This window comes from Aphelocoma coerulescens, unplaced genomic scaffold (assembly GCF_041296385.1).
Source record: "Aphelocoma coerulescens isolate FSJ_1873_10779 unplaced genomic scaffold, UR_Acoe_1.0 HiC_scaffold_562, whole genome shotgun sequence".
Taxonomy (NCBI): Eukaryota; Metazoa; Chordata; class Aves; order Passeriformes; family Corvidae; genus Aphelocoma; species Aphelocoma coerulescens.
In genome coordinates this window covers 20,778-40,022 of record NW_027183908.1, presented here as the reverse complement: position 1 = coordinate 40,022, position 19,245 = coordinate 20,778, and the positions used below count along the sequence as shown (strand labels likewise).

General features: G+C 58.0%; 2 protein-coding genes across 2 annotated transcripts; both read left to right on the top strand.

The window, feature by feature from the left end:
- Positions 1-128: 128 nt before the first annotated feature.
- POLR1H (RNA polymerase I subunit H) lies at positions 129-7,792 on the top strand. Its single transcript, XM_068999680.1, has 4 exons — positions 129-245; positions 2,601-2,701; positions 4,687-4,796; positions 7,692-7,792. The coding sequence occupies exons 1-4, from the start codon at positions 131-133 to the stop codon at positions 7,714-7,716; spliced, it is 351 nt and encodes a 116-aa protein (XP_068855781.1). The 5' UTR covers positions 129-130; the 3' UTR covers positions 7,717-7,792.
- A 961-nt stretch (positions 7,793-8,753) lies between these two features.
- On the top strand, positions 8,754-18,811 carry LOC138101931 (uncharacterized). Its single transcript, XM_068999679.1, has 4 exons — positions 8,754-9,003; positions 10,598-10,706; positions 12,808-13,054; positions 18,412-18,811. Exons 1-4 carry the CDS (start codon positions 8,935-8,937, stop codon positions 18,809-18,811), a joined length of 825 nt encoding a protein of 274 aa, XP_068855780.1. The 5' UTR covers positions 8,754-8,934.
- The last annotated feature ends 434 nt before the right edge of the window (positions 18,812-19,245 follow it).

The window sequence follows — 19,245 nt, the reverse complement described above, 5'->3', positions numbered from 1 at the left end:
CTGGGGGGGGTTCAGGGGCAGAACTGGGGCAGAACTGGGGGGGAACTGGGGCAGAACTGGGGCAGAACTGGGGGGTCCTGGCGATGCCCCCCCCTCCCTGACCCCTCCCCCGCTGCCCCTCCCCCCAGGCATGGCCCCCCCCCGGTCCCGGTTCCGCTCCCAGCCCGGGTTCTGCCCCGAGTGCGGCTCCGTCCGGCCCCTCCCCCACCCCCAGCGCTGCCCCCGCTGCGGCCTCGGCTGCGCAGGTTTGGGGCGAAAACGGCCGGAAATGGAAAAAGGGGGAAAAAAATAACCTGGGGAGGGGGGAAATGGGGAAAAATAACCCAAAAATGGGGAAATGGGGAAAAAACACCCAGAAATGGGGAAAAATAACCCAGAAATGGGGAAAAGGGAAAAAAAATAACCTGGGGAGGGGGGAAATGGGGAAAAAACACCCAGAAATGGGAAAATTGGAAAAAAGAACCCAAAAATGGGAAAAAGGGAAAAAAAATTAACTGGGGAGGGGGGAAATGGGGGAAAAACACCCAGAAATGGGAAAAATGGGAAAAAAATTAACTGGGGAGGGGGAAAATGGGGAAAAAACACCCAGAAATGGGAAAATTGGAAAAAAGAACCCAAAAATGGGAAAAAGGGAAAAAAAATTAACTGGGGAGGGGGGAAATGGGGGAAAAACACCCAGAAATGGGAAAAAGGGGAAAAAAATAACCTGGGGAGGGGGGAAATGGGAAAAAAACACCCAGAAATGGGGAAAAGGGGAAAAAAATAACCAAGAAATGGGAAAAAGGGAAAAAAAATTAACTGGGGAGGGGGAAAATGGGAAAAAAACACCCAGAAATGGGAAAAATGGAAAAAAATAACCCAGAAATGGGAAAAAGGAGAAAAAAATAACCAAGAAATGGGAAAAAGGGGAAAAAAATATCCTGGGGAGGGGGAAAATGGGAAAAAATAACCAGAAAAGGGAAAAAGGGAAAAAAAATTAACTGGGGAGGGGGAAAAAGGGAAAAAATAACCCCGGGAATGGGAAAAAGGGGAAAAAAATTAACTGGGGAGGGGGAAAATGGGAAAAAAACACCCAAAAATGGGGAAAATGGAAAAAAAATAACCTGGGGAGGGGAAAATGGGAAAAAATAACCCAAAAATGGGGAAAATGGGAAAAAAATATCCTGGGGAGGGGGAAAATGGGGAAAAAACACCCAGAAATGGGGAAAAAAATAACCTGGGGAGGGGGAAAATGGGGAAAAAATAACCCAGAAATGGGAAAATGGGAAAAAAGAACCCAAAAATGGGAAAAAGGGGAAAAAAATATTCTGGGGAGGGGGAAAAGGGGAAAAAATAACCCAAAAATGGGGAAAATGGAAAAAAAATAACCCAGAAATGGGAAAAAGGGAAAGAAAATAACCTGGGGAGGGGGAAAATGGGGAAAAAACACCCAGAAATGGGGAAAAGGGAAAAAATGACCCTGGAAATGGGCAAAAGGGAAAAAAAACCACGCAAAAAATGATAGAAAATGAAAAAGAACACCCCTAAAATGATCAAAAATGGAAAAAATAACCCCGGGAATGGGAAAAAGGGAAAAAAATAACCCAGAAATGATTGAAAATTGGAAAAACCACCCCAGAAATGGTTAAAAATGAATAAAACCACCCCAGAAATGGGCAAAATGACAAAAAAATAACCCCAGAAATCCTCAAAAATGGAAAAAAAATAACCCCAGGAATGGGAAAAAGGGAAAAAAATAACCCAGAACTGGGCAAAAATGGAAAAAAAACCAACCCAGAAATGATTGAAAATAGAAAAAACCAGCCAAGAAATGATCAAAATGAAAAAAACCACCCCAAAAATGATAAAAAGCAAAAAAACTCCCCCAAAATCCGGCCTGACCCCGTGGGAATCCCCAGAACCCCCAAAACCGCCCCAAAATCCCCCCAAAAACCCCTCAGAGCCCCCCCAAAACCCCTCAAACATCCCCAAACCCCCCCAAAAAATCCCCAAAAAATCCCCCAAAATTTCGACAAAAATCCCAAAACTCCCCCCAAAAATTCCCCAAATTTCCCAAAAAATTCCCCCAAAAATTCGCCCAAAATCCCTAAAAATCCCCCAAATTCCCCAGAAGCCTACAAAATTCTTTAAAATCCCCCAAATTCCCCAAAAATCCCCAAAAATTGTCAAAAATCCCCCCAAAATCCCCAAAATTCCCCCAAAAAATCCGCAAAAATCCGCAAAATTCCCCAGAAATCTACGAAATTCTCCAAAATCCCCAAAATTCCCCAAAAAATTCCCCAAATCCCCCCAAATTCCCCAAAATCCCCAAAATTCCCAAAAAATTCCCCAAAAATTTTCAAAAATTCCCCAAAATTCCCCAAAATTCCCCAAATATCTCCAAAATTCCCAAAAAATCCCCAAGAATCCCCAAAATTTCCCAAAATTCCCGAAAAAAATCCCAAAAATCCCCCAAAAATTCCCCAACAATTCCCCAAAACTCCCCAAAACTCCCCCAAATTCCCGTTTTTCCCGCGGATTTCAGGGCTGGGATTATCCCAAAAAATCCCAAAAATCCCCAAATTCCCCCCGAACCCCAAAATCGCCGTTTTTCCCCCCAGATTTGGGGCTCGGCCCCGTCCGGAGCCGCCTCGAGTTCACGGCGGGGGGGGCCGGGGGGGGGAGGGGCGGGGCCGGCGCCGCCCCCCAGGAGGGACCCACGGTGAGGGGGGGGAGGGGCGGGGAGGGGAGGGGGGAGGGGAGGGGAGGGGCCCGAAATTCCTCGGGAATTTGGGGGGAAACGCCGGGAATTTGGGAATTTTTGGGGGGGAAATTCTGGAATTTGGGGGGTTCTGGGGGGGGGGGAAATGTGGGAAATTTGGGGATTTTGGGGGGGGAAACGTTGGAATTTTTTGGGAATTTTTTTGGGGGAAATGCCGGGAATTTGGGAAATTTTTGGGGAGTAAATGCGGGAATTTTGGGGTGGAAAATGCTGGAATTTGGGGAATTTTTGGGGGGGAAATGTTGGAAATTGGGGAATTTTTTGGGGTGGAAACGCTGGAATTTGGGGGGTTCTGGGGGGGGGAAAATGTGGGAAATTTGGGGATTTTTCGGGGGAAACGCCGGGAATTTGGGAATTTTTTTGGGAGTAAATGCTGGAATTTTGGGTATTTTTGGGGTGGAAATGCTGGAATTTGGGGAATTTTTTGGGGGGAAGAAACGCTGGAAATTTGGGAATTTTCGGGGAGGGAAATGTGGGAAATGCTGGGATTTTTGGGGGGAAACGCCGGGAATTTGGGAATTTTTGGGGAGTAAATGCTGGAATTTTGGGAATTTTGGGGTGGTAATGCTGGAATTTGGGAGTTTTTGGGGGGGGAAATGTGGGAAATTTGGGGATTTTTGGGGGAAAAATGCTGGAATTTTCTGGGAGTTTTTGGGGGAAACGCCGGGAATTTGGGAATTTTTTTGGGAGTAAATGCGGGAATTTTGGGGGGGGAAACGCTGGAATTTTCTGGGAATTTTTTGGGGGGAGGAAACACCGGGAATTTTGGGAATTTGGGGAATTTTTCGATGGGAAATGTTGGAGTTTTTGGGGGAAAAATGCTGGGATTTTGGGAATTTTGGGGGGGGGAAATGCTGGGCATTTGGGAATTTTTTGGGGAGTAAATTCTGGAATTTTGGGAATTTTTTGGAGGGGAAGTGCTGGAATTTTCTGGGAATTTTTTGGGGGGAAAATGCGGGAAATGCCAGGAATTTCAGGAATTTTTTGGGGGGGAGAAACGCCGGGAATTCGGGAATTTTTGGGGGGGGGAATGCTGGAATTTTGGGTATTTTTGGGGAGTAAATGCTGGAATTTTCCAGGAATTTTTGGAGGGAAATGGTGGGAATTTGGGAATTTCTGGGGGGAAACGCTGGAATTTTGGGAATTTTTGGGGGGGAAAGGCTGGAATTTTGGGAATTGTGGATGGGAAATGCTGGAATTTTCTGGGAGTTTTTGGCAGGGAAACGCCGGGAATTTGGGAATTTTTTTGGGAGTAAATGCTGGAATTTTGGGAATTTTGGGGTGGAAATGCTGGAATTTGGGAGTTTTGGGGGGGGAAATGTGGGAAATTTGGGGATTTTTGGGGGGCAAATGCTGGAATTTCTTGGGAATTTTTTGGGGGGAAATGCCGGATTTGGGGTGAATAACGGGGATTTTGGGTGGATAAGGGGGATTTTGGGGCTGACTTCAGGGATTTTGGGGCTGATTTAGGGGATTTTTGGGGTGGATTTGGGGGATTTTTGGGGCTGATTTGGGGGATTTGGGGCGGATAAGGGGGATTTTGGGTGGATAAGGGGGATTTGGGGTGAATAACGGGGATTTTGGGGCAGATAAGGGGGATTTTGGGGTGAATAACGGGGATTTGGGGTCGGATAAGGTGGATTTGGGGTCGGATAAGGTGGATTTGGGGTCGGATAAGGTGGATTTGGGTCGGATAAGGCGGTTTTTGGGGTGGATTTGGGGGATTTTGGGGTGAATAACGGGGATTTTGGGGCGGATAAGGGGAATTTGGGGTCGGATAAGGCGGTTTTTGGGGTGAATGACGGGGATTTGGGGCGGATAAGGGGGATTTTGGGTCGGATAAGGGGGATTTGGGGTCGGATAAGGGGGATTTGGGTCGGATAAGGCGGTTTTTGGGGTGAATGACGGGGTTTTGGGGCGGGCAGGTGGAGCGGCGCTGCCCCCGCTGCGGGCACGAGGGGATGTGGTTCCGCACGCGCCAAACGCGCTCGGCCGACGAGGGCCAGACCGTGTTCTACACCTGCCCCCGGTGCCGGTGAGACGGGCCCGGGAACGGCCCCAAAACCCCCCAAAAATCCCCCAAAGCAGCCCCCAAAGCGGCCCCAAAAATCCCTGAAATCAGCCCCCAAAAATCCCCCAAAATCTCCCAAAAATCCCCCAAAGCGGCCCCAAAAATCCCTGAAATCAGCCCCCAAAATCCCCCCAAAGCAGCCCCAAAAATCCCCCCAAAGCAGCTCCAAAAACCCCCCAAATCAGCCCCAAAAATCCCCCAAATCGGCCCCCAAAATCCCCCCAAATCAGCCCCAAAAACCCCCCAAATCAGCCCCAAAAATCCCCCAAAGCAGCCCCAAAAAACCTCCCAAATCAGCCCCAAAAATCCCCCAAATCAGCCCCAAAAATCCCCCAAAGCAGCCCCCAAAAATCCCCCAAAGCAGCCCCCAAAATCCCCCAAAACAGCCCCAAAAATCCCCAAATCAGCCCCAAAACCCCCCAAATCAGCCCCCAAAAATCCCCCAAAATCTCCCAAATCCACCCCAAAAATCCCTGAAATGAGCCCCAAAAATCCCTGAAATCAGCCCCCAAAACCCCCCAAATCAGCCCCAAAAATCCCCCAAATCAGCCCCAAAAATCCCCCAAAGCAGCCCCCAAAAATCCCCCAAATCGGCCCCCAAAATCCCCCCAAATCAGCCCCAAAAATCCCCCAAAGCAGCCCCAAAAAACCTCCCAAATCAGCCCCAAAAACCCCCCAAATCAGCCCCAAAAATCCCCCAAAGCAGCCCCCAAAAATCCCCCAAATCAGCCCCAAAATCCCCCAAATCAGCCCCAAAAACCCCCCAAATCAGCCCCCAAAATCCCCCAAAACAGCCCCAAAATCCCCCAAAACAGCCCCCAAAATCCCCCAAATCAGCCCCAAAAATCCCCCAAAGCAGCCCCAAAAATCCCCCAAAGTGGCCCCCAAAATCCCCCAAAGCAGCCCCCAAAATCCCCCAAAGCAGCCCCAAAAATCCCCCAAATCAGCCCCAAAAAACCTCCCAAATCAGCCCCAAAAATCCCCCAAATCAGCCCCCAAAAATCCCCCAAATCGGCCCCCAAAATCCCCCCAAAGCAGCTCCAAAAACCCCCAAATCAGCCCCAAAAATCCCCCAAAGCAGCCCCAAAAAACCTCCCAAATCAGCCCCAAAAATCCCCCAAATCAGCCCCAAAAATCCCCCAAAGCAGCCCCCAAAAATCCCCCAAAGCAGCCCCCAAAATCCCCCAAAACAGCCCCAAAAATCCCCAAATCAGCCCCAAAACCCCCCAAATCAGCCCCCAAAAATCCCCCAAAATCTCCCAAATCCACCCCAAAAATCCCTGAAATGAGCCCCAAAAATCCCTGAAATCAGCCCCCAAAACCCCCCAAATCAGCCCCAAAAATCCCCCAAAGCAGCCCCAAAAATCCCCCAAATCAGCCCCCAAAAATCCCCCAAATCGGCCCCCAAAATCCCCCCAAATCAGCCCCAAAAATCCCCCAAAGCAGCCCCAAAAAACCTCCCAAATCAGCCCCAAAAACCCCCCAAATCAGCCCCAAAAATCCCCCAAAGCAGCCCCAAAAATCCCCCAAATCAGCCCCCAAAATCCCCCAAAACAGCCCCAAAATCCCCCAAAACAGCCCCCAAAATCCCCCAAATCAGCCCCAAAAATCCCCCAAAGCAGCCCCAAAAATCCCCCAAAGTGGCCCCCAAAATCCCCCAAAGCAGCCCCAAAATCCCCCAAATCAGCCCCCAAAATCCCCCAAATCAGCCCCAAAAATCCCCCAAAGCAGCCCCAAAAAACCTCCCAAATCAGCCCCAAAAACCCCCCAAATCAGCCCCAAAAATCCCCCAAATCAGCCCCAAAAATCCCCCAAATCAGCCCCAAAAAATCCCCCAAATCAGCCCCCAAAATCCCCCAAAGCAGCCCCAAAAATCCCCAAATCAGCCCCAAAACCCCCCAAATCAGCCCCCAAAAATCCCCCAAAATCTCCCAAATCCACCCCAAAAATCCCTGAAATGAGCCCCAAAAATCCCTGAAATCAGCCCCCAAAACCCCCCAAATCAGCCCCAAAAATCCCCCAAATCAGCCCCAAAAATCCCCCAAAGCAGCCCCCAAAAATCCCCCAAATCGGCCCCCAAAATCCCCCCAAATCAGCCCCAAAAATCCCCCAAAGCAGCCCCAAAAAACCTCCCAAATCAGCCCCAAAAACCCCCCAAATCAGCCCCAAAAATCCCCCAAAGCAGCCCCCAAAAATCCCCCAAATCAGCCCCAAAATCCCCCAAATCAGCCCCAAAAACCCCCCAAATCAGCCCCCAAAATCCCCCAAATCAGCCCCAAAAAATCCCCCAAATCAGCCCCCAAAAATTCCCCAAATCAGCCCCAAAATCCCCCAAAGCAGCCCCAAAAAATCCCCCCAAAGCAGCCCCCAAAATCCCCAAATCAGCCCCCAAAACCCCCCAAATCACCCCGAAATCACCCCAAACCCCCCGAAATCACCCCAAAAACCCCAAAACGCCCCAAAATCACCCCAAAACCCTCAAAATCACCCTAAAAACCCCAAATCACCCCGAAATCACCCCAAAACCCCCAAAATCACCCCAAAAACCCCAAATCACCCCGAAATCACCCCAAAACCCCCAAAATCACCCCAAAAACCCCAAAACGCCCCAAATCACCCCAACCCCCCCGAACTCACCCCCAAAATCACCCCCAAACCCCCAAAATCACCCTAAAAACCCCGAAATCACCCCGAAATCACCCCAAAACCCCCCAAATCAGCCGAAAACCCCCCAAACTCGCCCCAAAATCACCCCAAACCCCCCGAACTCACCCCAAAAACCCCAAACCCCCCGAACTCTCACCCCAAACCCCCCAAAACGCCCCAAATCCCCCAAAGCCGCGTTCCCTTTTCCCGCAGGTTCCAGGAGAAGGAGGATTCCTGAAAGTCGCCGATTTCGGGGTTTTTTTGGGGTCCCAGGAGGAATAAAAGCGACCCCTCCCCAAAATTGGGGGGTTTTAGGGCTGGTTTGGTTCGTGAGACCCCGAAAGTGACCCCAAAAGTGACCGCAGGCCCCCCAAAAGTGACCCCAAACCCCCTGGGACCCCCCGAAAGTGACCCCAGAAGTGACCCCAGACCCCCCCAAAGTGACCCCAAACCCCCTGGGACCCCCCCCAAAGTGACCCCAAATCTTCTGGGACCCCCAAAAGTGACCCCAAAAGTGACTCCAGACCCCCCAAAGTGACCCCAAACCCCCTTGGAACCCCCAAAGTGACCCCAAACCTTCTGGGACCCCCCCAAAAGTGACCCCAAAGTGACCCCAAACCCCCTGGGACCCCCCCAAAATGACCCCAAATCTTCTGGGACCCCCCCAAAGTGACCCCAAACCCCCTTGGAACCCCCAAAAGTGACCCCAGAGTGACCCCAGACCCCCTTGGACCCCCCAAAGTGACCCCGAACCCCTCCGGGATCCCCCAAAGTGACCCCAAAAGTGACCCCAGAGCCCCCAAAGTGACCCCAAACCCTCTGGGACCCCCCCAAAGTGACCCCGAAGTGACCCCAAACCCCCTGGGACCCCCCCAAAGTGACCCCAAATCTTCTGGGACCCCCCCAAAGTGACCCCAAACCCCCTTGGAACCCCCAAAAGTGACCCCAGAGTGACCCCAGACCCCCTTGGACCCCCCAAAGTGACCCCAAACCCCCTTGGAACCCCCAAAAGTGATCCCAGAGTGACCCCAAACCCCCTTGGACGCCCCCAAATTGACCCCAAACCCCTCTGGGACCCCCCAAAGTGACCCCAAAAGTGACCCCAGACCCCCCAAAGTGACCCCAAACCCTCCGGGACCCCCCAAACCCCCCAATTACCCCTTTAATCCGCCCCTAAGTCGCCCCCCCGCCGCCCTAAATTGGCCCCTCGGCGCCTCCGTAGTGCTCCCACAATCCCCCGCTGTCCGCCCGCCGGAAGTGCCGCGCACAGGGGGACCGGAATCGCTGCCGCACCAACCGGAAGCGGCGCGGGCCGCGCACACCGGAAGTCGGGGCGGCGTCGGGCGCTGCACCGGGGGCGGTGGCGAGAGCGGCCCGGCCCTTCCCAGTTCCGCCCCCTCCCCATCCCAGTAGCGGGAGCCCCCCTCTCCCAGTAGCGGGGAACCCCCCCGGGGCCATGGCGGAGGCCGCGGAGAGCGGCGGGTGCGGCACCGCCACCGTCACCGAGAGCGGAGCGGCGGAACCGGTGAGGGCCGGGGGGGGAACTGGGAATGGGGGGGGGGGAACTGGGGATGGTGGGGTGGGGGTACTGGGAATGGGGGGGTGGGAACTGGGAATGGGGGTGGGGGTACTGGGAATGGGGTGGGGGTACTGGGAATGGGGGGGTGGGAATTGGGATTGGGGGCCGGGAACTGGGAATGGGGGTTGGATACTGGGAATGGGGGCTGGGGACTGGGAGGGGTCGGTTTTGGATACTGGGAAGGGGCTGTGGGTGTACTGGGGTGTACTGGGATGTACTGGGATGCACTGGGATGCGCTGGGATGTACTGGGGTGTACTGGGATGCGCTGGGATGTACTGGGATGTACTGGGGTGTACTGGGATGTACTGGGGTGTACTGGGATGCGCTGGGATGTACTGGGATGTACTGGGATGTACTGGGATGTACTGGGATGCGCTGGGATGTACTGGGATGTACTGGAGTGTACTGGGGTGTACTGGGATGTACTGGGGTGTACTGGGATGCGCTGGGATGTACTGGGATGTACTGGGGTGTACTGGGATGTACTGGGATGCGCTGGGATGTACTGGGATGTACTGGGGTGTACTGGGATGTACTGGGGTGTACTGGGATGCGCTGGGATGTACTGGGATGTACTGGGGTGTACTGGGATGTACTGGGATGCGCTGGGATGTACTGGGATGTACTGGGGTGTACTGGGATGTACTGGGGTGTACTGGGATGCGCTGGGATGTACTGGGATGTACTGGGGTGTACTGGGATGTACTGGGATGCGCTGGGATGTACTGGGATGTACTGGGGTGTACTGGGATGTACTGGGGTGTACTGGGATGCGCTGGGATGTACTGGGATGTACTGGGATGCACTGGGAGGCACTGGGATGTACTGGGAGGGGGTTGTGGGTGCCGTGGGTGTGCTGGGATGTACTGGGATGTGCTGGGATGTACTGGGATGTGCTGGGGTGCACTGGGGTGCACTGGGATGTACTGGGATGTACTGGGATGTACTGGGGTGTGCTGGGATGGGATTTATTGGGATTTGTTGGGAACGGGGTCTGGGGATACTGGGAAGGGTCCCTGGTGTCCCCTGGATGTCCCTGAGTGACCCCTGGGGACACTGAGTGACCCCTGGGGACACTGAGTGACCCTTGAGTGACCCCCGGTGCCCCCTGAATGCCCCCTGAGTGACCCCTAAGTGCCCCCCGGTGCCCCCTAAGTGCCCCCTGAGTGCCCCTGCTGACCCTTGAGTGACCCCTGAGTGACCCCTGAGTGCCCCCCGGTACCCCCTGAGTGTCTGCTGAGTGCCTCTGAGTGACCCCTGGGTACCCTGAGTGCCCCTGAGTGCCCCCTGCTGACCCCTGAGTGCCCCCCGGTACCCCCTGAGTGCCCCCTGAGTGCCCCTTGAGTGACCCCTGGGGACACTGAGTGACCCCTGAGTGACCCCCGGTACCCCCTGAGTGCCCCCTGAGTGACCCGAGTGACCCCTGAGTGCCCCCTGGGTACTCTGAGTGCCCCCCGGTGCCCCCTGAGTGCCCCCTGCTGACCCCCTGCTGACCCCGGTGCCCGCGGTGCCCGCGGTGCCCCCCCCTGGCGCGGCAGGAGAAGCGCAGCCTGACGCTGAAGCTGAGGAAGAGGAAGCCGGACAAGAAAGTCGAGTGGTCGAGCGACACCGTGGACAACGAACACCTGGGCCGGCGCTCGTCCAAGTGTGAGTGCCCGGGGCGAGCCCGGAGTGCCCCGAAACGGCCCCGAAACGGCCCCGAATCGCCCCAAAACTGCCCGGGGCAACCCCAGAGTGCCCCGAAACGGCCCCGAATCACCCCAAAACTGCCCGGGGCAACCCCAGAGTGCCCCGAAACGGCCCCGAAACGGCCCCGAATCGCCCCAAAACTGCCCCGAATCGCCCCGAAACGGCCCCAAATCGGCCCAAAACTGCCCGGGGCCACCCCAGAGTGCCCCAAAACGGCCCCGAATCGCCCCAAAACTGCCCGGGGCCACCCCAGCGTGCCCCGAAACGGCCCCAAATCACCCCAAAACTGCCCCAAATCACCCCGAAACTGCCCGGGGCCACCCCAGCGTGCCCCGAAACGGCCCCAAATCACCCCAAAACTGCCCGGGGCCACCCCAGAGTGCCCCGAAACGGCCCCGAATCGCCCCGAAACTGCCCGGGGCCACCCCACAGTGCCCCGAATCGCCCCGAAACGGCCCCAAATCACCCCAAAACTGCCCCAAATCACCCCAAAACTGCCCGGGGCGACCCCAAACAGCCCGAAATCACCCCAAAACTGCCTGAAATCACCCCAAAACGGCCCCAAATCACCCTGAAACTGCCCGGAATCACCCCAAAATGGCCCCAAATCACCCCAAAACTGCTTGGAGTGACCCCAAACGGCCCGAAATCACCCCAAAACTGCCCAGAGTAACCCCAAAACTGCCCTGAGTGACCCCAAATGGCCCTGAGTGACCCCAAAACACCCCAAAATCACCCCAAAACAGCCCAGAATGACCCAAAACAGCCCAGAATGACCCCAAAACTGCCCTGAATGACCCCAAAATTCCCCTAAATCCCCCCTGCCCGAGTGGGAGCGGCCCAGGGACCCCCCAAACTCCCCCTCCCCCAACTCCCAAACCCCAAAACCCCCCTGGGGACCCCAAAAAACCCCTCAGACTCCCCCAAAATCCCCCCCCGTGCCGCCCAGGGACCCCCAAACCCCCCCAGGGACCCCAAAACTCCCTGTGAGGACCCCAAACCCCCCGTAGGGACCCCAATTTCCCCCCCGTGCCCCCCCTGGGGACCCCAAAACTCCCCCCGGGGGCCCCAAACCCCCCCTGGGGACCCCAAACCAACCCCAAGTCCCCCTCCCCCCACTCCCAATCCCCCAAACCCCCCCCGGGGACCCCCAAATTCCCCCCTGGAGACCCCAAACCAACTCCAAATCCCCCTCCCCCCACTCCCAGTCCCCCAAAACTCCTCCTGGGGACCCCAAACCTTTCCTGGGGACCCCAAAACTCCCCCTGGGGACCCCAAACCCCCCCCCAAACTCCCACTGGGGACCCCAAACTCCTCTCTGGGACCCCAAAACTCCCCCTGGGGACCCCAAAACTCCCGCTGGGGACCCCCAAACCTCCCCCTGGGGACCCCAAACCAACCCCAAATCCCCCTCCCCCCACACTCCAAATCCCCCAAACCCCCCCTGGGGACCCCAAACCCCCCTGGGGACCCCAAACCCCCCCCCAAACTCCCACTGGGGACCCCAAACTCCTCTCTGGGACCCCCAAACCCCCCCTGGGGACCCCAAACCAACCCCAAGTCCCCCTCCCCCCCACTCCAAATCCCCCAAACCCCCCCTGGGGACCCCAAACCAACCCCAAATCCCCCTCCCCCCACTCCAAATCCCCCAGACCCCTCTCTGGGGACCCCCAAACCCCCCCCTGGGGACCCCAAACCAACCCCAAATCCCCCTCCCCCCACTCCCAATCCCCCAAACTCCTCTCTGGGGACCCCAAACCCCCCCTGGGGACCCCAAACCAACCCCAAGTCCCCCTCCCCCCCACTCCAAATCCCCCAAACCCCCCCTGGGGACCCCCAAATTCCCCCCTGGAGACCCCAAACCAACCCCAAATCCCCCTCCCCCCACTCCAAATCCCCCAAACCCCCCCCTGGGGACCCCAAACCCCTCTCTGGGGACCCCAAACCAACCCCAAATCCCCCTCCCCCCACTCCCAATCCCCCAGACCCCTCTCTGGGGACCCCCAACCCCCCCCTGGGGACCCCAAACCGACCCCCATTTCCCCCCTCCCCCCCCCAGGCTGCTGCATCTACGAGAGGCCGCGGGCGTTCGGCGAGAGCTCCTCGGAGAGCTCGGAGGAGGAGGGGGAGGGGGGAGGGGGGAGGGGGAGGGGGGAGGGGGCTGCGGGGGGGGGGAGGGGGGGCTGCGGGCACCTGCACTGCATCCGGGGCCACAAACGGGGCCGGGGGCGCCGGGGGGGGAGGGGCCGGGGGGGGGCCCCCCAACGCTGCCCCCCTCCCCCCCCCCCTCGGGACCCCCCCCCACGGCCATGGAGCACTAAAAGGGGAGGGGGAGAGGGGGAGGGGAAGGGGGAGGGGGAAATTCCGGGGGCGCTCCCCCCCCCCCTTTTTTTTTCCCCCGACGCCCCCCTCCCCAAAATCGGGGGGGGGCGGCCCCTTCGACCCCTCCCCAGAGTGGAATTGCGGAGGGTCGGCCCCAAATTCCCGGGGTTTAACCCCAAAATTGGAGGGGTTTTTAACCCCGAAATCCCCGGGTTTTAACCCCAAAATTCCGGGGTTTTAGTGCTGAAAATTCTGGAGTTTTTAACCCCAAAATTTGAGGGTTTTAACCCCGAAATTCCCGGGTTTTAACCCTGAAATTCCACGGTTTTAACCCCATAATTCGAGGGGTTTAACCCCAAAATTCCAGGGTTTTAGCGCTGAAAATTCTAAGGTTTTAACCCTGAAATTCCAGGGTGTTTTTTTGCCCTAAAATTCTGGAGTTTCAGCCCCAAAATTCCAGGGTTTTAGTGCTGAAAATTCCCGGGTTTTAACCCCAAAATTCCAGGGTTTTAACCCCCGAATTCGAGGGTTTTAGCCCCGAAATTCCCGGGGTTTCACCCCAAAATTCCAGGGGTTTTTTTCCCCTAAAATTCTGGAGTTTTAACCCCAAATTCCAGGGTTTTAACCCCAAAATTCCAGGGGTTTAACCCCAAAATTCCCGGGTTTCAGCCCCAAAAATTCCCGGGTTTCAGCCCCAAAACTCCAACGTTATTTTGCCCTAAAATTCTGCAGTTTCAGCCCCAAAACTCCAGGGTTTGAACCCAGAATTCCCCCTCCCCCCATCCTAAATTTCAATGCCTGGGATTGAGGCCTGGACCTCCCCTCCCCCCTCCCCAAATGGACACCGGGACACCCCAAAAATGGACACTGAACACCCCGAAAATGGACATCCCAAAATGGACACCAGGACACCCCAAAAATGGACACCCCAAAAATGGACACCAGGACACCCCAAAAATGGACACCCCAAAAATGGACACCGGGACCCCAAAACGGACACCGGGACACCCCAAAAATGGACACTGAACACCCCAAAATGGACACCCCAAAATGGACACCGGGACACCCCAAAAATGGACACTGAACACCCCGAAAATGGACACCGAGACCCCAAAATGGACACCCCAAAATGGACACTGGACACCCCAAAAATGGACACTGAACACCCCAAAATGGACACTGGACACCCAAAAATGGACACCGAGACCCCAAAATGGACACCCCAAAATGGACACTGGACACCCCAAAAATGGACACTGAACACCCCAAAATGGACACTGGACACCCAAAAATGGACACCCCAAAATGGGCACCGGGACCCCAAAACGGACACCAGGACACCCCAAAAATGGACACTGGGACGCCCCAAAAATGGACACTGGGACCCCAAAACGGACACTGGGACCCCAAAACGGACACCGGGACACCCCAAAAATGGACACTGGGACACCCCAAAAATGGACACTGGGACCCCAAAATGGACACCCCAAAAATGGACACCCCAAAAATGGACACTGGGACACCCCGAAATGGACACCCCAAAATGGACACTGGGACCCCAAAGTGGACACCGAGACCCCAAAATGGACACCCCAAAATGGACACCGGGACACCCCAAAAATGGACACTGAACACCCCAAAAATGGACACCGGGACCCCAAAACGGACACCGCGCCCCCCTCCCCCACCCCCCCCTCGGCCCCCTCCGAGCCGCCCCTCCCCCACCCCCCTCCCGCCCCTTTCGGGGGGGGTCATTTTGGGGTCCCCCCTCCCCCCCAAAAAAGGGACATTAAAGGAGGCACCCGAGACTTGGGGGTGGCATTTTTGGGGGGGGGGGGGGGGGAGGGGGCGTTTATTGTGGGGGAGGGGCGGCGGTGGGGGGGTCCCGCGGTGGGGGAGGGGCGGCGTCGGCTCTCAGCTGGGCCCCGAGGCTGTGGGGACAAAAATGGGGGGGGGGAGGGGGGGACAGCACAAAATTTGGGGGGGTGGGAGGGGCCCCGGGGGGCGGCAAAACAAAAACGTCACCCACCCCCCCCCCCCCAAAATGTCACCGCCCCCCCAAAAATGTCACCCCCCCAAAAATGTCACACTCCCCAAAATGTCACACCCCCCCCCAAAAATGTCACACCCCCCCCCAAAAATGTCACCCCCCCAAAAATGTCACCCCCCAAAAATGTCACCCCCCACCCCCCCAAAAATGTCACACCCCCCCAAAAATGTCACACCCCCCCAAAAATGTCACCCACCCAAAAAACGTCACCTCCCAAAAATGTCACCCCCCCCAAAATGTCACCCACCCCCCCCAAAAATGTCACCCCCCCCCAAAAATGTCACCTCCCAAAAATGTCACCGCCCCCCAAAAATGTCACACTCCCCAAAATGTCACCTCCCCCCCAAAAATGTCACCTCCCCCAAAAAAATGTCACACCCCCCAAAAATGTCACACCCCCCCCAAAAATGTCACCTCCCCCCAAAAATGTCACCCCCCAAAAAATGTCACACCCCCCCCAAAAATGTCACACCCCCCCCAAAAATGTCACACACCCCCCCAAAAATGTCACACCCCAAAAATGTCACACCCCCCCCCAAAAATGTCACCGCCCCCAAAAATGTCACCTCCCACCCCAAAAAACGTCACCTCCCAAAAATGTCACCCCCAAAAATGTCACCCCCCCAAAACGTCACCTCTCCCCAAAATGTCACCTCCCCCCCCAAAAATGTCACCCCCAAAAACGTCACCCCAAAAACGTCACCCCCCAAAAATGTCACCGGGCCGGGCGGGGCGGGGGCGGGGGCCCCCCCGGGGGGGGACATCGAGGTCACCTGCGGGGCGCGGTGGCAACCCCGGGGCGGGTTCAGGTGGCCCCGGCACGTGCGGGGTGGGGACCGCCCCTCCCCCCCCTCGGGGAGCCCCCAAAATCCCCCCCGCAATGTCCCCAAATTCCCCCCAATCTCCCCCAAATTCTCTCTGTCCTCCCCCCCCCCGCGATGTCCCCAAATCTCACCCCAAATCCCCAAATTTCACCCCAAAAACCCCAAATCTCACCCCCAAACTCCCAAATTTCACCCCAAATCCCCAGATCTCACCCCAAACTCCCAAATCTCACCCCAAATCCCTCCTGAGTTCCCCGCACGTCCCCAAAAACCCCAAATTTCACCCCAAATTTCACCCCAAACTCCCAAATTTCACCCCAAATCCCCAGATCTCACCCCCAAACTCCCAAATCTCACCCCAAATCCCCCGATTTCCCCGCACGTCCCCAAAACCCCCAAATTTCACCCGAAATCCTCAAATTTCACCCCAAACCCCTCCTGAGTTCCCCGCACGTCCCCCAAATCCCCAAATTTGACCCCAAATCTCACCCGAAACCCCCAAATCTCACCCCAAACCTCCCCCCAACGCCCCCCTCTCCGCTGTCCCGCAGGGTCGCTGCTGTCCCCCGAGTCCCCCGCACATCCCAAAAACCCCAAATCTCACCCCAAACCTCACCTGCACCTCCCGGCTCTCCGCAGCGTCCCCGCGCCGCCCCCCGAACCCCCAAATCTCACCCCAAATCTCACCCCAAACTCCCAAATCTCACCCCCAAATCTCCCCCGAAACCCCCAAATCTCCCCCCAAATCTGCCCCAAACTCCCAAATCTGCCCCCAAACCCCCCAAATCTCCCCCCAAACCCCAAATCTCCCCCCAAACACCCCAAATCTCCCCCCAAATCTGCCCCCAAACCCCCCAAATCTCCCCCCAGAGCTCTCCCCGAACCTCACCTGCACCTCCCGGCTCTCCGCAGCGTCCCCGCGCCGCCCCCCGGTTGCCCCCGCGCGTCCCCCGAACCCCCAAATCTCACCCCAAACCCCCAAAGCTCACCGCAAATCTGCCCCCAAACACCCAAATCTCCCCCCAAATCTCCCCCCAAACTCCCAAATCTGCCCCCAAACCCCCCAAATCTCCCCCCAGACCTCTCCCCGAACCTCACCTGCACCTCCCGGCTCTCCGCAGCGTCCCCGCGCCGCCCCCCCGCGCGCCCCCCCGAACCCCCCAAATCTCACCCCAAACCCTCCAAATCTGCCCCCAAACCCTCCAAATCTGCCCCCAAATCTGCCCCCAGACCTGCCCCCAAACCCCCCCAAATCTCCCCCCCAAACTCCCAAATCTCACCCCAAATCTTTCCCCAAACCCCCCAAATCTCCCCCCAAACTCCCAAATCTCACCCCAAATCTCCCCCCAAACCCCCCAGATCTCCCCCCAAACCCCCCCAAATCTCCCCCCAAATCTCCCCCCAAAACCTCTCCCCGAACCTCACCTGCACCTCCCGGCTCTCCGCAGCGTCCCCGCGCCGCCCCCCCGGTTGCCCCCGCGCGCCCCCCGAACCCCCAAATCTCCCCCCAACCTCTCCCCAAACCCCCAAATCTGCCCCCAAACCCCCCAAATCTCCCCCCAAACACCCCAAATCTCCCCCCAAATCTGCCCCCAAACCCCCCAAATCTCCCCCCAAACCCCCAAATCTCCCCCCAAATCTGCCCCTAAACCCCCCAAATCTCCCCCAAACCCCCAAATCTCCCTCCCCCAAACCCCCCAAATCTCCCCCCAAATCTGCCCCCAAACCCCCCAAATCTCCCCCCAGACCTCCCCCCCGAACCTCACCTGCACCTCCCGGCTCTCCGCAGCGTCCCCGCGCCGCCCCCCGGTTGCCCCCACGCGTCCCCCGAACCCCCAAATCTCCCCCCAAACACCCCAAATCTCCCCCCAAATCTGCCCCCAAACCCCCCAGATCTCCCTCAAACCCCCCAAATCTCCCCCCAAATCTCCCCCCAAACCTCTCCCCGAACCTCACCTGCACCTCCCGGCTCTCCGCAGCGTCCCCGCGCCGCCCCCCGGTTGCCCCCCGCGCGCCCCCGAACCCCCAAATCTCCCCCCCAACCTCTCCCCAAACCCCCAAATCTCCCCCCAAATCTGCCCCCAAACCCCCCAAATCTCCCCCCAAACCTCTCCCCGAACCTCACCTGCACCTCCCGCGCTTCCGCAGCGTCCCCTCCCCCGCGCCGCCCCCCGGTTGCCCCCGCGCGCCCCCCGGTTGCCCCCGCGCGTCCCCCGAACCCCCAAATCTCACCCCAAATCTGCCCCCAAACCCCCAGACCTGCCCCCAAACCCCCCAAATCTCCCCCCAAACTCCCAAATCTGCCCCCAAACTCCCAAATGTGCCCCTAAACCCCCCAAATCTCCCCCCAAACCCCCAAATCTCCCCCCAAACCCCCAAATCTCACCCCAAATCTGCCCCCAAACCCCCCAAATCTCCCCCCAAAATCTCCCCCCGAACCTCACCTGCACCTCCCGGCTCTCCGCAGCGTCCCCGCGCCGCCCCCCGGTTGCCCCCGCGCGCCCCCCGGTTGCCCCCGCGCGTCCCCCGCCAGCCTCCGCACGATCCGCGCCTCCACCGCCAGCGCCACCGCGGTGCGGACGCGCCCGGGCGCGCAGGGCCGGCGGCAGCGGGGACACGCCGGGCCCGGGGCGGGGCTGCCGGCGGGGCGAGCGGCGGCGGCGGGGGGCTCGGTAGCCAGGCAGCGGCGGCAGCAGCTGTGCTCGCACGGCAGCAGCACCGGGTCCCGCAGCGCGGCCCCGCAGGCCGGACACGCCGTGTCCCGGGCCAGCCGCGCCAGGGAACCGCGCTCCGGGGTGCCCGAGGGGGCCATGGCGGTGGCGGAGAGGGGCGGAGAGGGGCGGAGAGGTGGGATAGAGCCGGGATAGAGCCGGGACGGAGGTGGGATGGAGCCGGGACGGAGGTGGGACGGAGGTGGGGATGGAGGTGGGAGAAAGGTGGGGACGGAGCCGGGACGGAGGTGAGGACAGAGGGGACGGAGGTGGGGATGGAGAGGGGCGGAGAGGGGCGGAGGTGGGAGAAAGGTGGGGACAGAGGTGGGATAGAGGTGGGAAAGAGGGGACGGAGGTGGGACAGAGAAGTGGGGATGGAGGTGGGACAGAGCCGGGACGGAGCCGGGACGGAGGTGGGGACAGAGGTGGGGATGGAGAGGGGCGGAGAGGGGCGGAGGTGGGAGAAAGGTGGGGACAGAGGTGGGACGGAGAGGGGGCGGAGGTGGGGTTGGAAGTGGGACAGAGGTGGGGACGGAGGTGGGGACAGAAGGGACGGAGAGGGGGCGGAGAGGGGATAGAGGGGGGACGGA

Bases quoted from the DNA above. Each gene is read 5' to 3' on its own strand.
- LOC138101931 (XM_068999679.1), top strand. From the start codon at position 8,935: ATGGCGGAGGCCGCGGAGAGCGGCGGGTGCGGCACCGCCACCGTCACC. The intron at 9,004-10,597 runs GTGAGGGCCGGG...CTGGCGCGGCAG, and splicing joins AGAGCGGAGCGGCGGAACCG to GAGAAGCGCAGCCTGACGCT. The intron at 13,055-18,411 runs GCCATGGAGCAC...GGCTCTCCGCAG, and splicing joins CCTCGGGACCCCCCCCCACG to CGTCCCCGCGCCGCCCCCCG.
- POLR1H (XM_068999680.1), top strand. From the start codon at position 131: ATGGCCCCCCCCCGGTCCCGGTTCCGCTCCCAGCCCGGGTTCTGCCCC. The intron at 246-2,600 runs GTTTGGGGCGAA...TTTTCCCCCCAG, and splicing joins CTGCGGCCTCGGCTGCGCAG to ATTTGGGGCTCGGCCCCGTC. The intron at 4,797-7,691 runs GTGAGACGGGCC...CTTTTCCCGCAG, and splicing joins TACACCTGCCCCCGGTGCCG to GTTCCAGGAGAAGGAGGATT.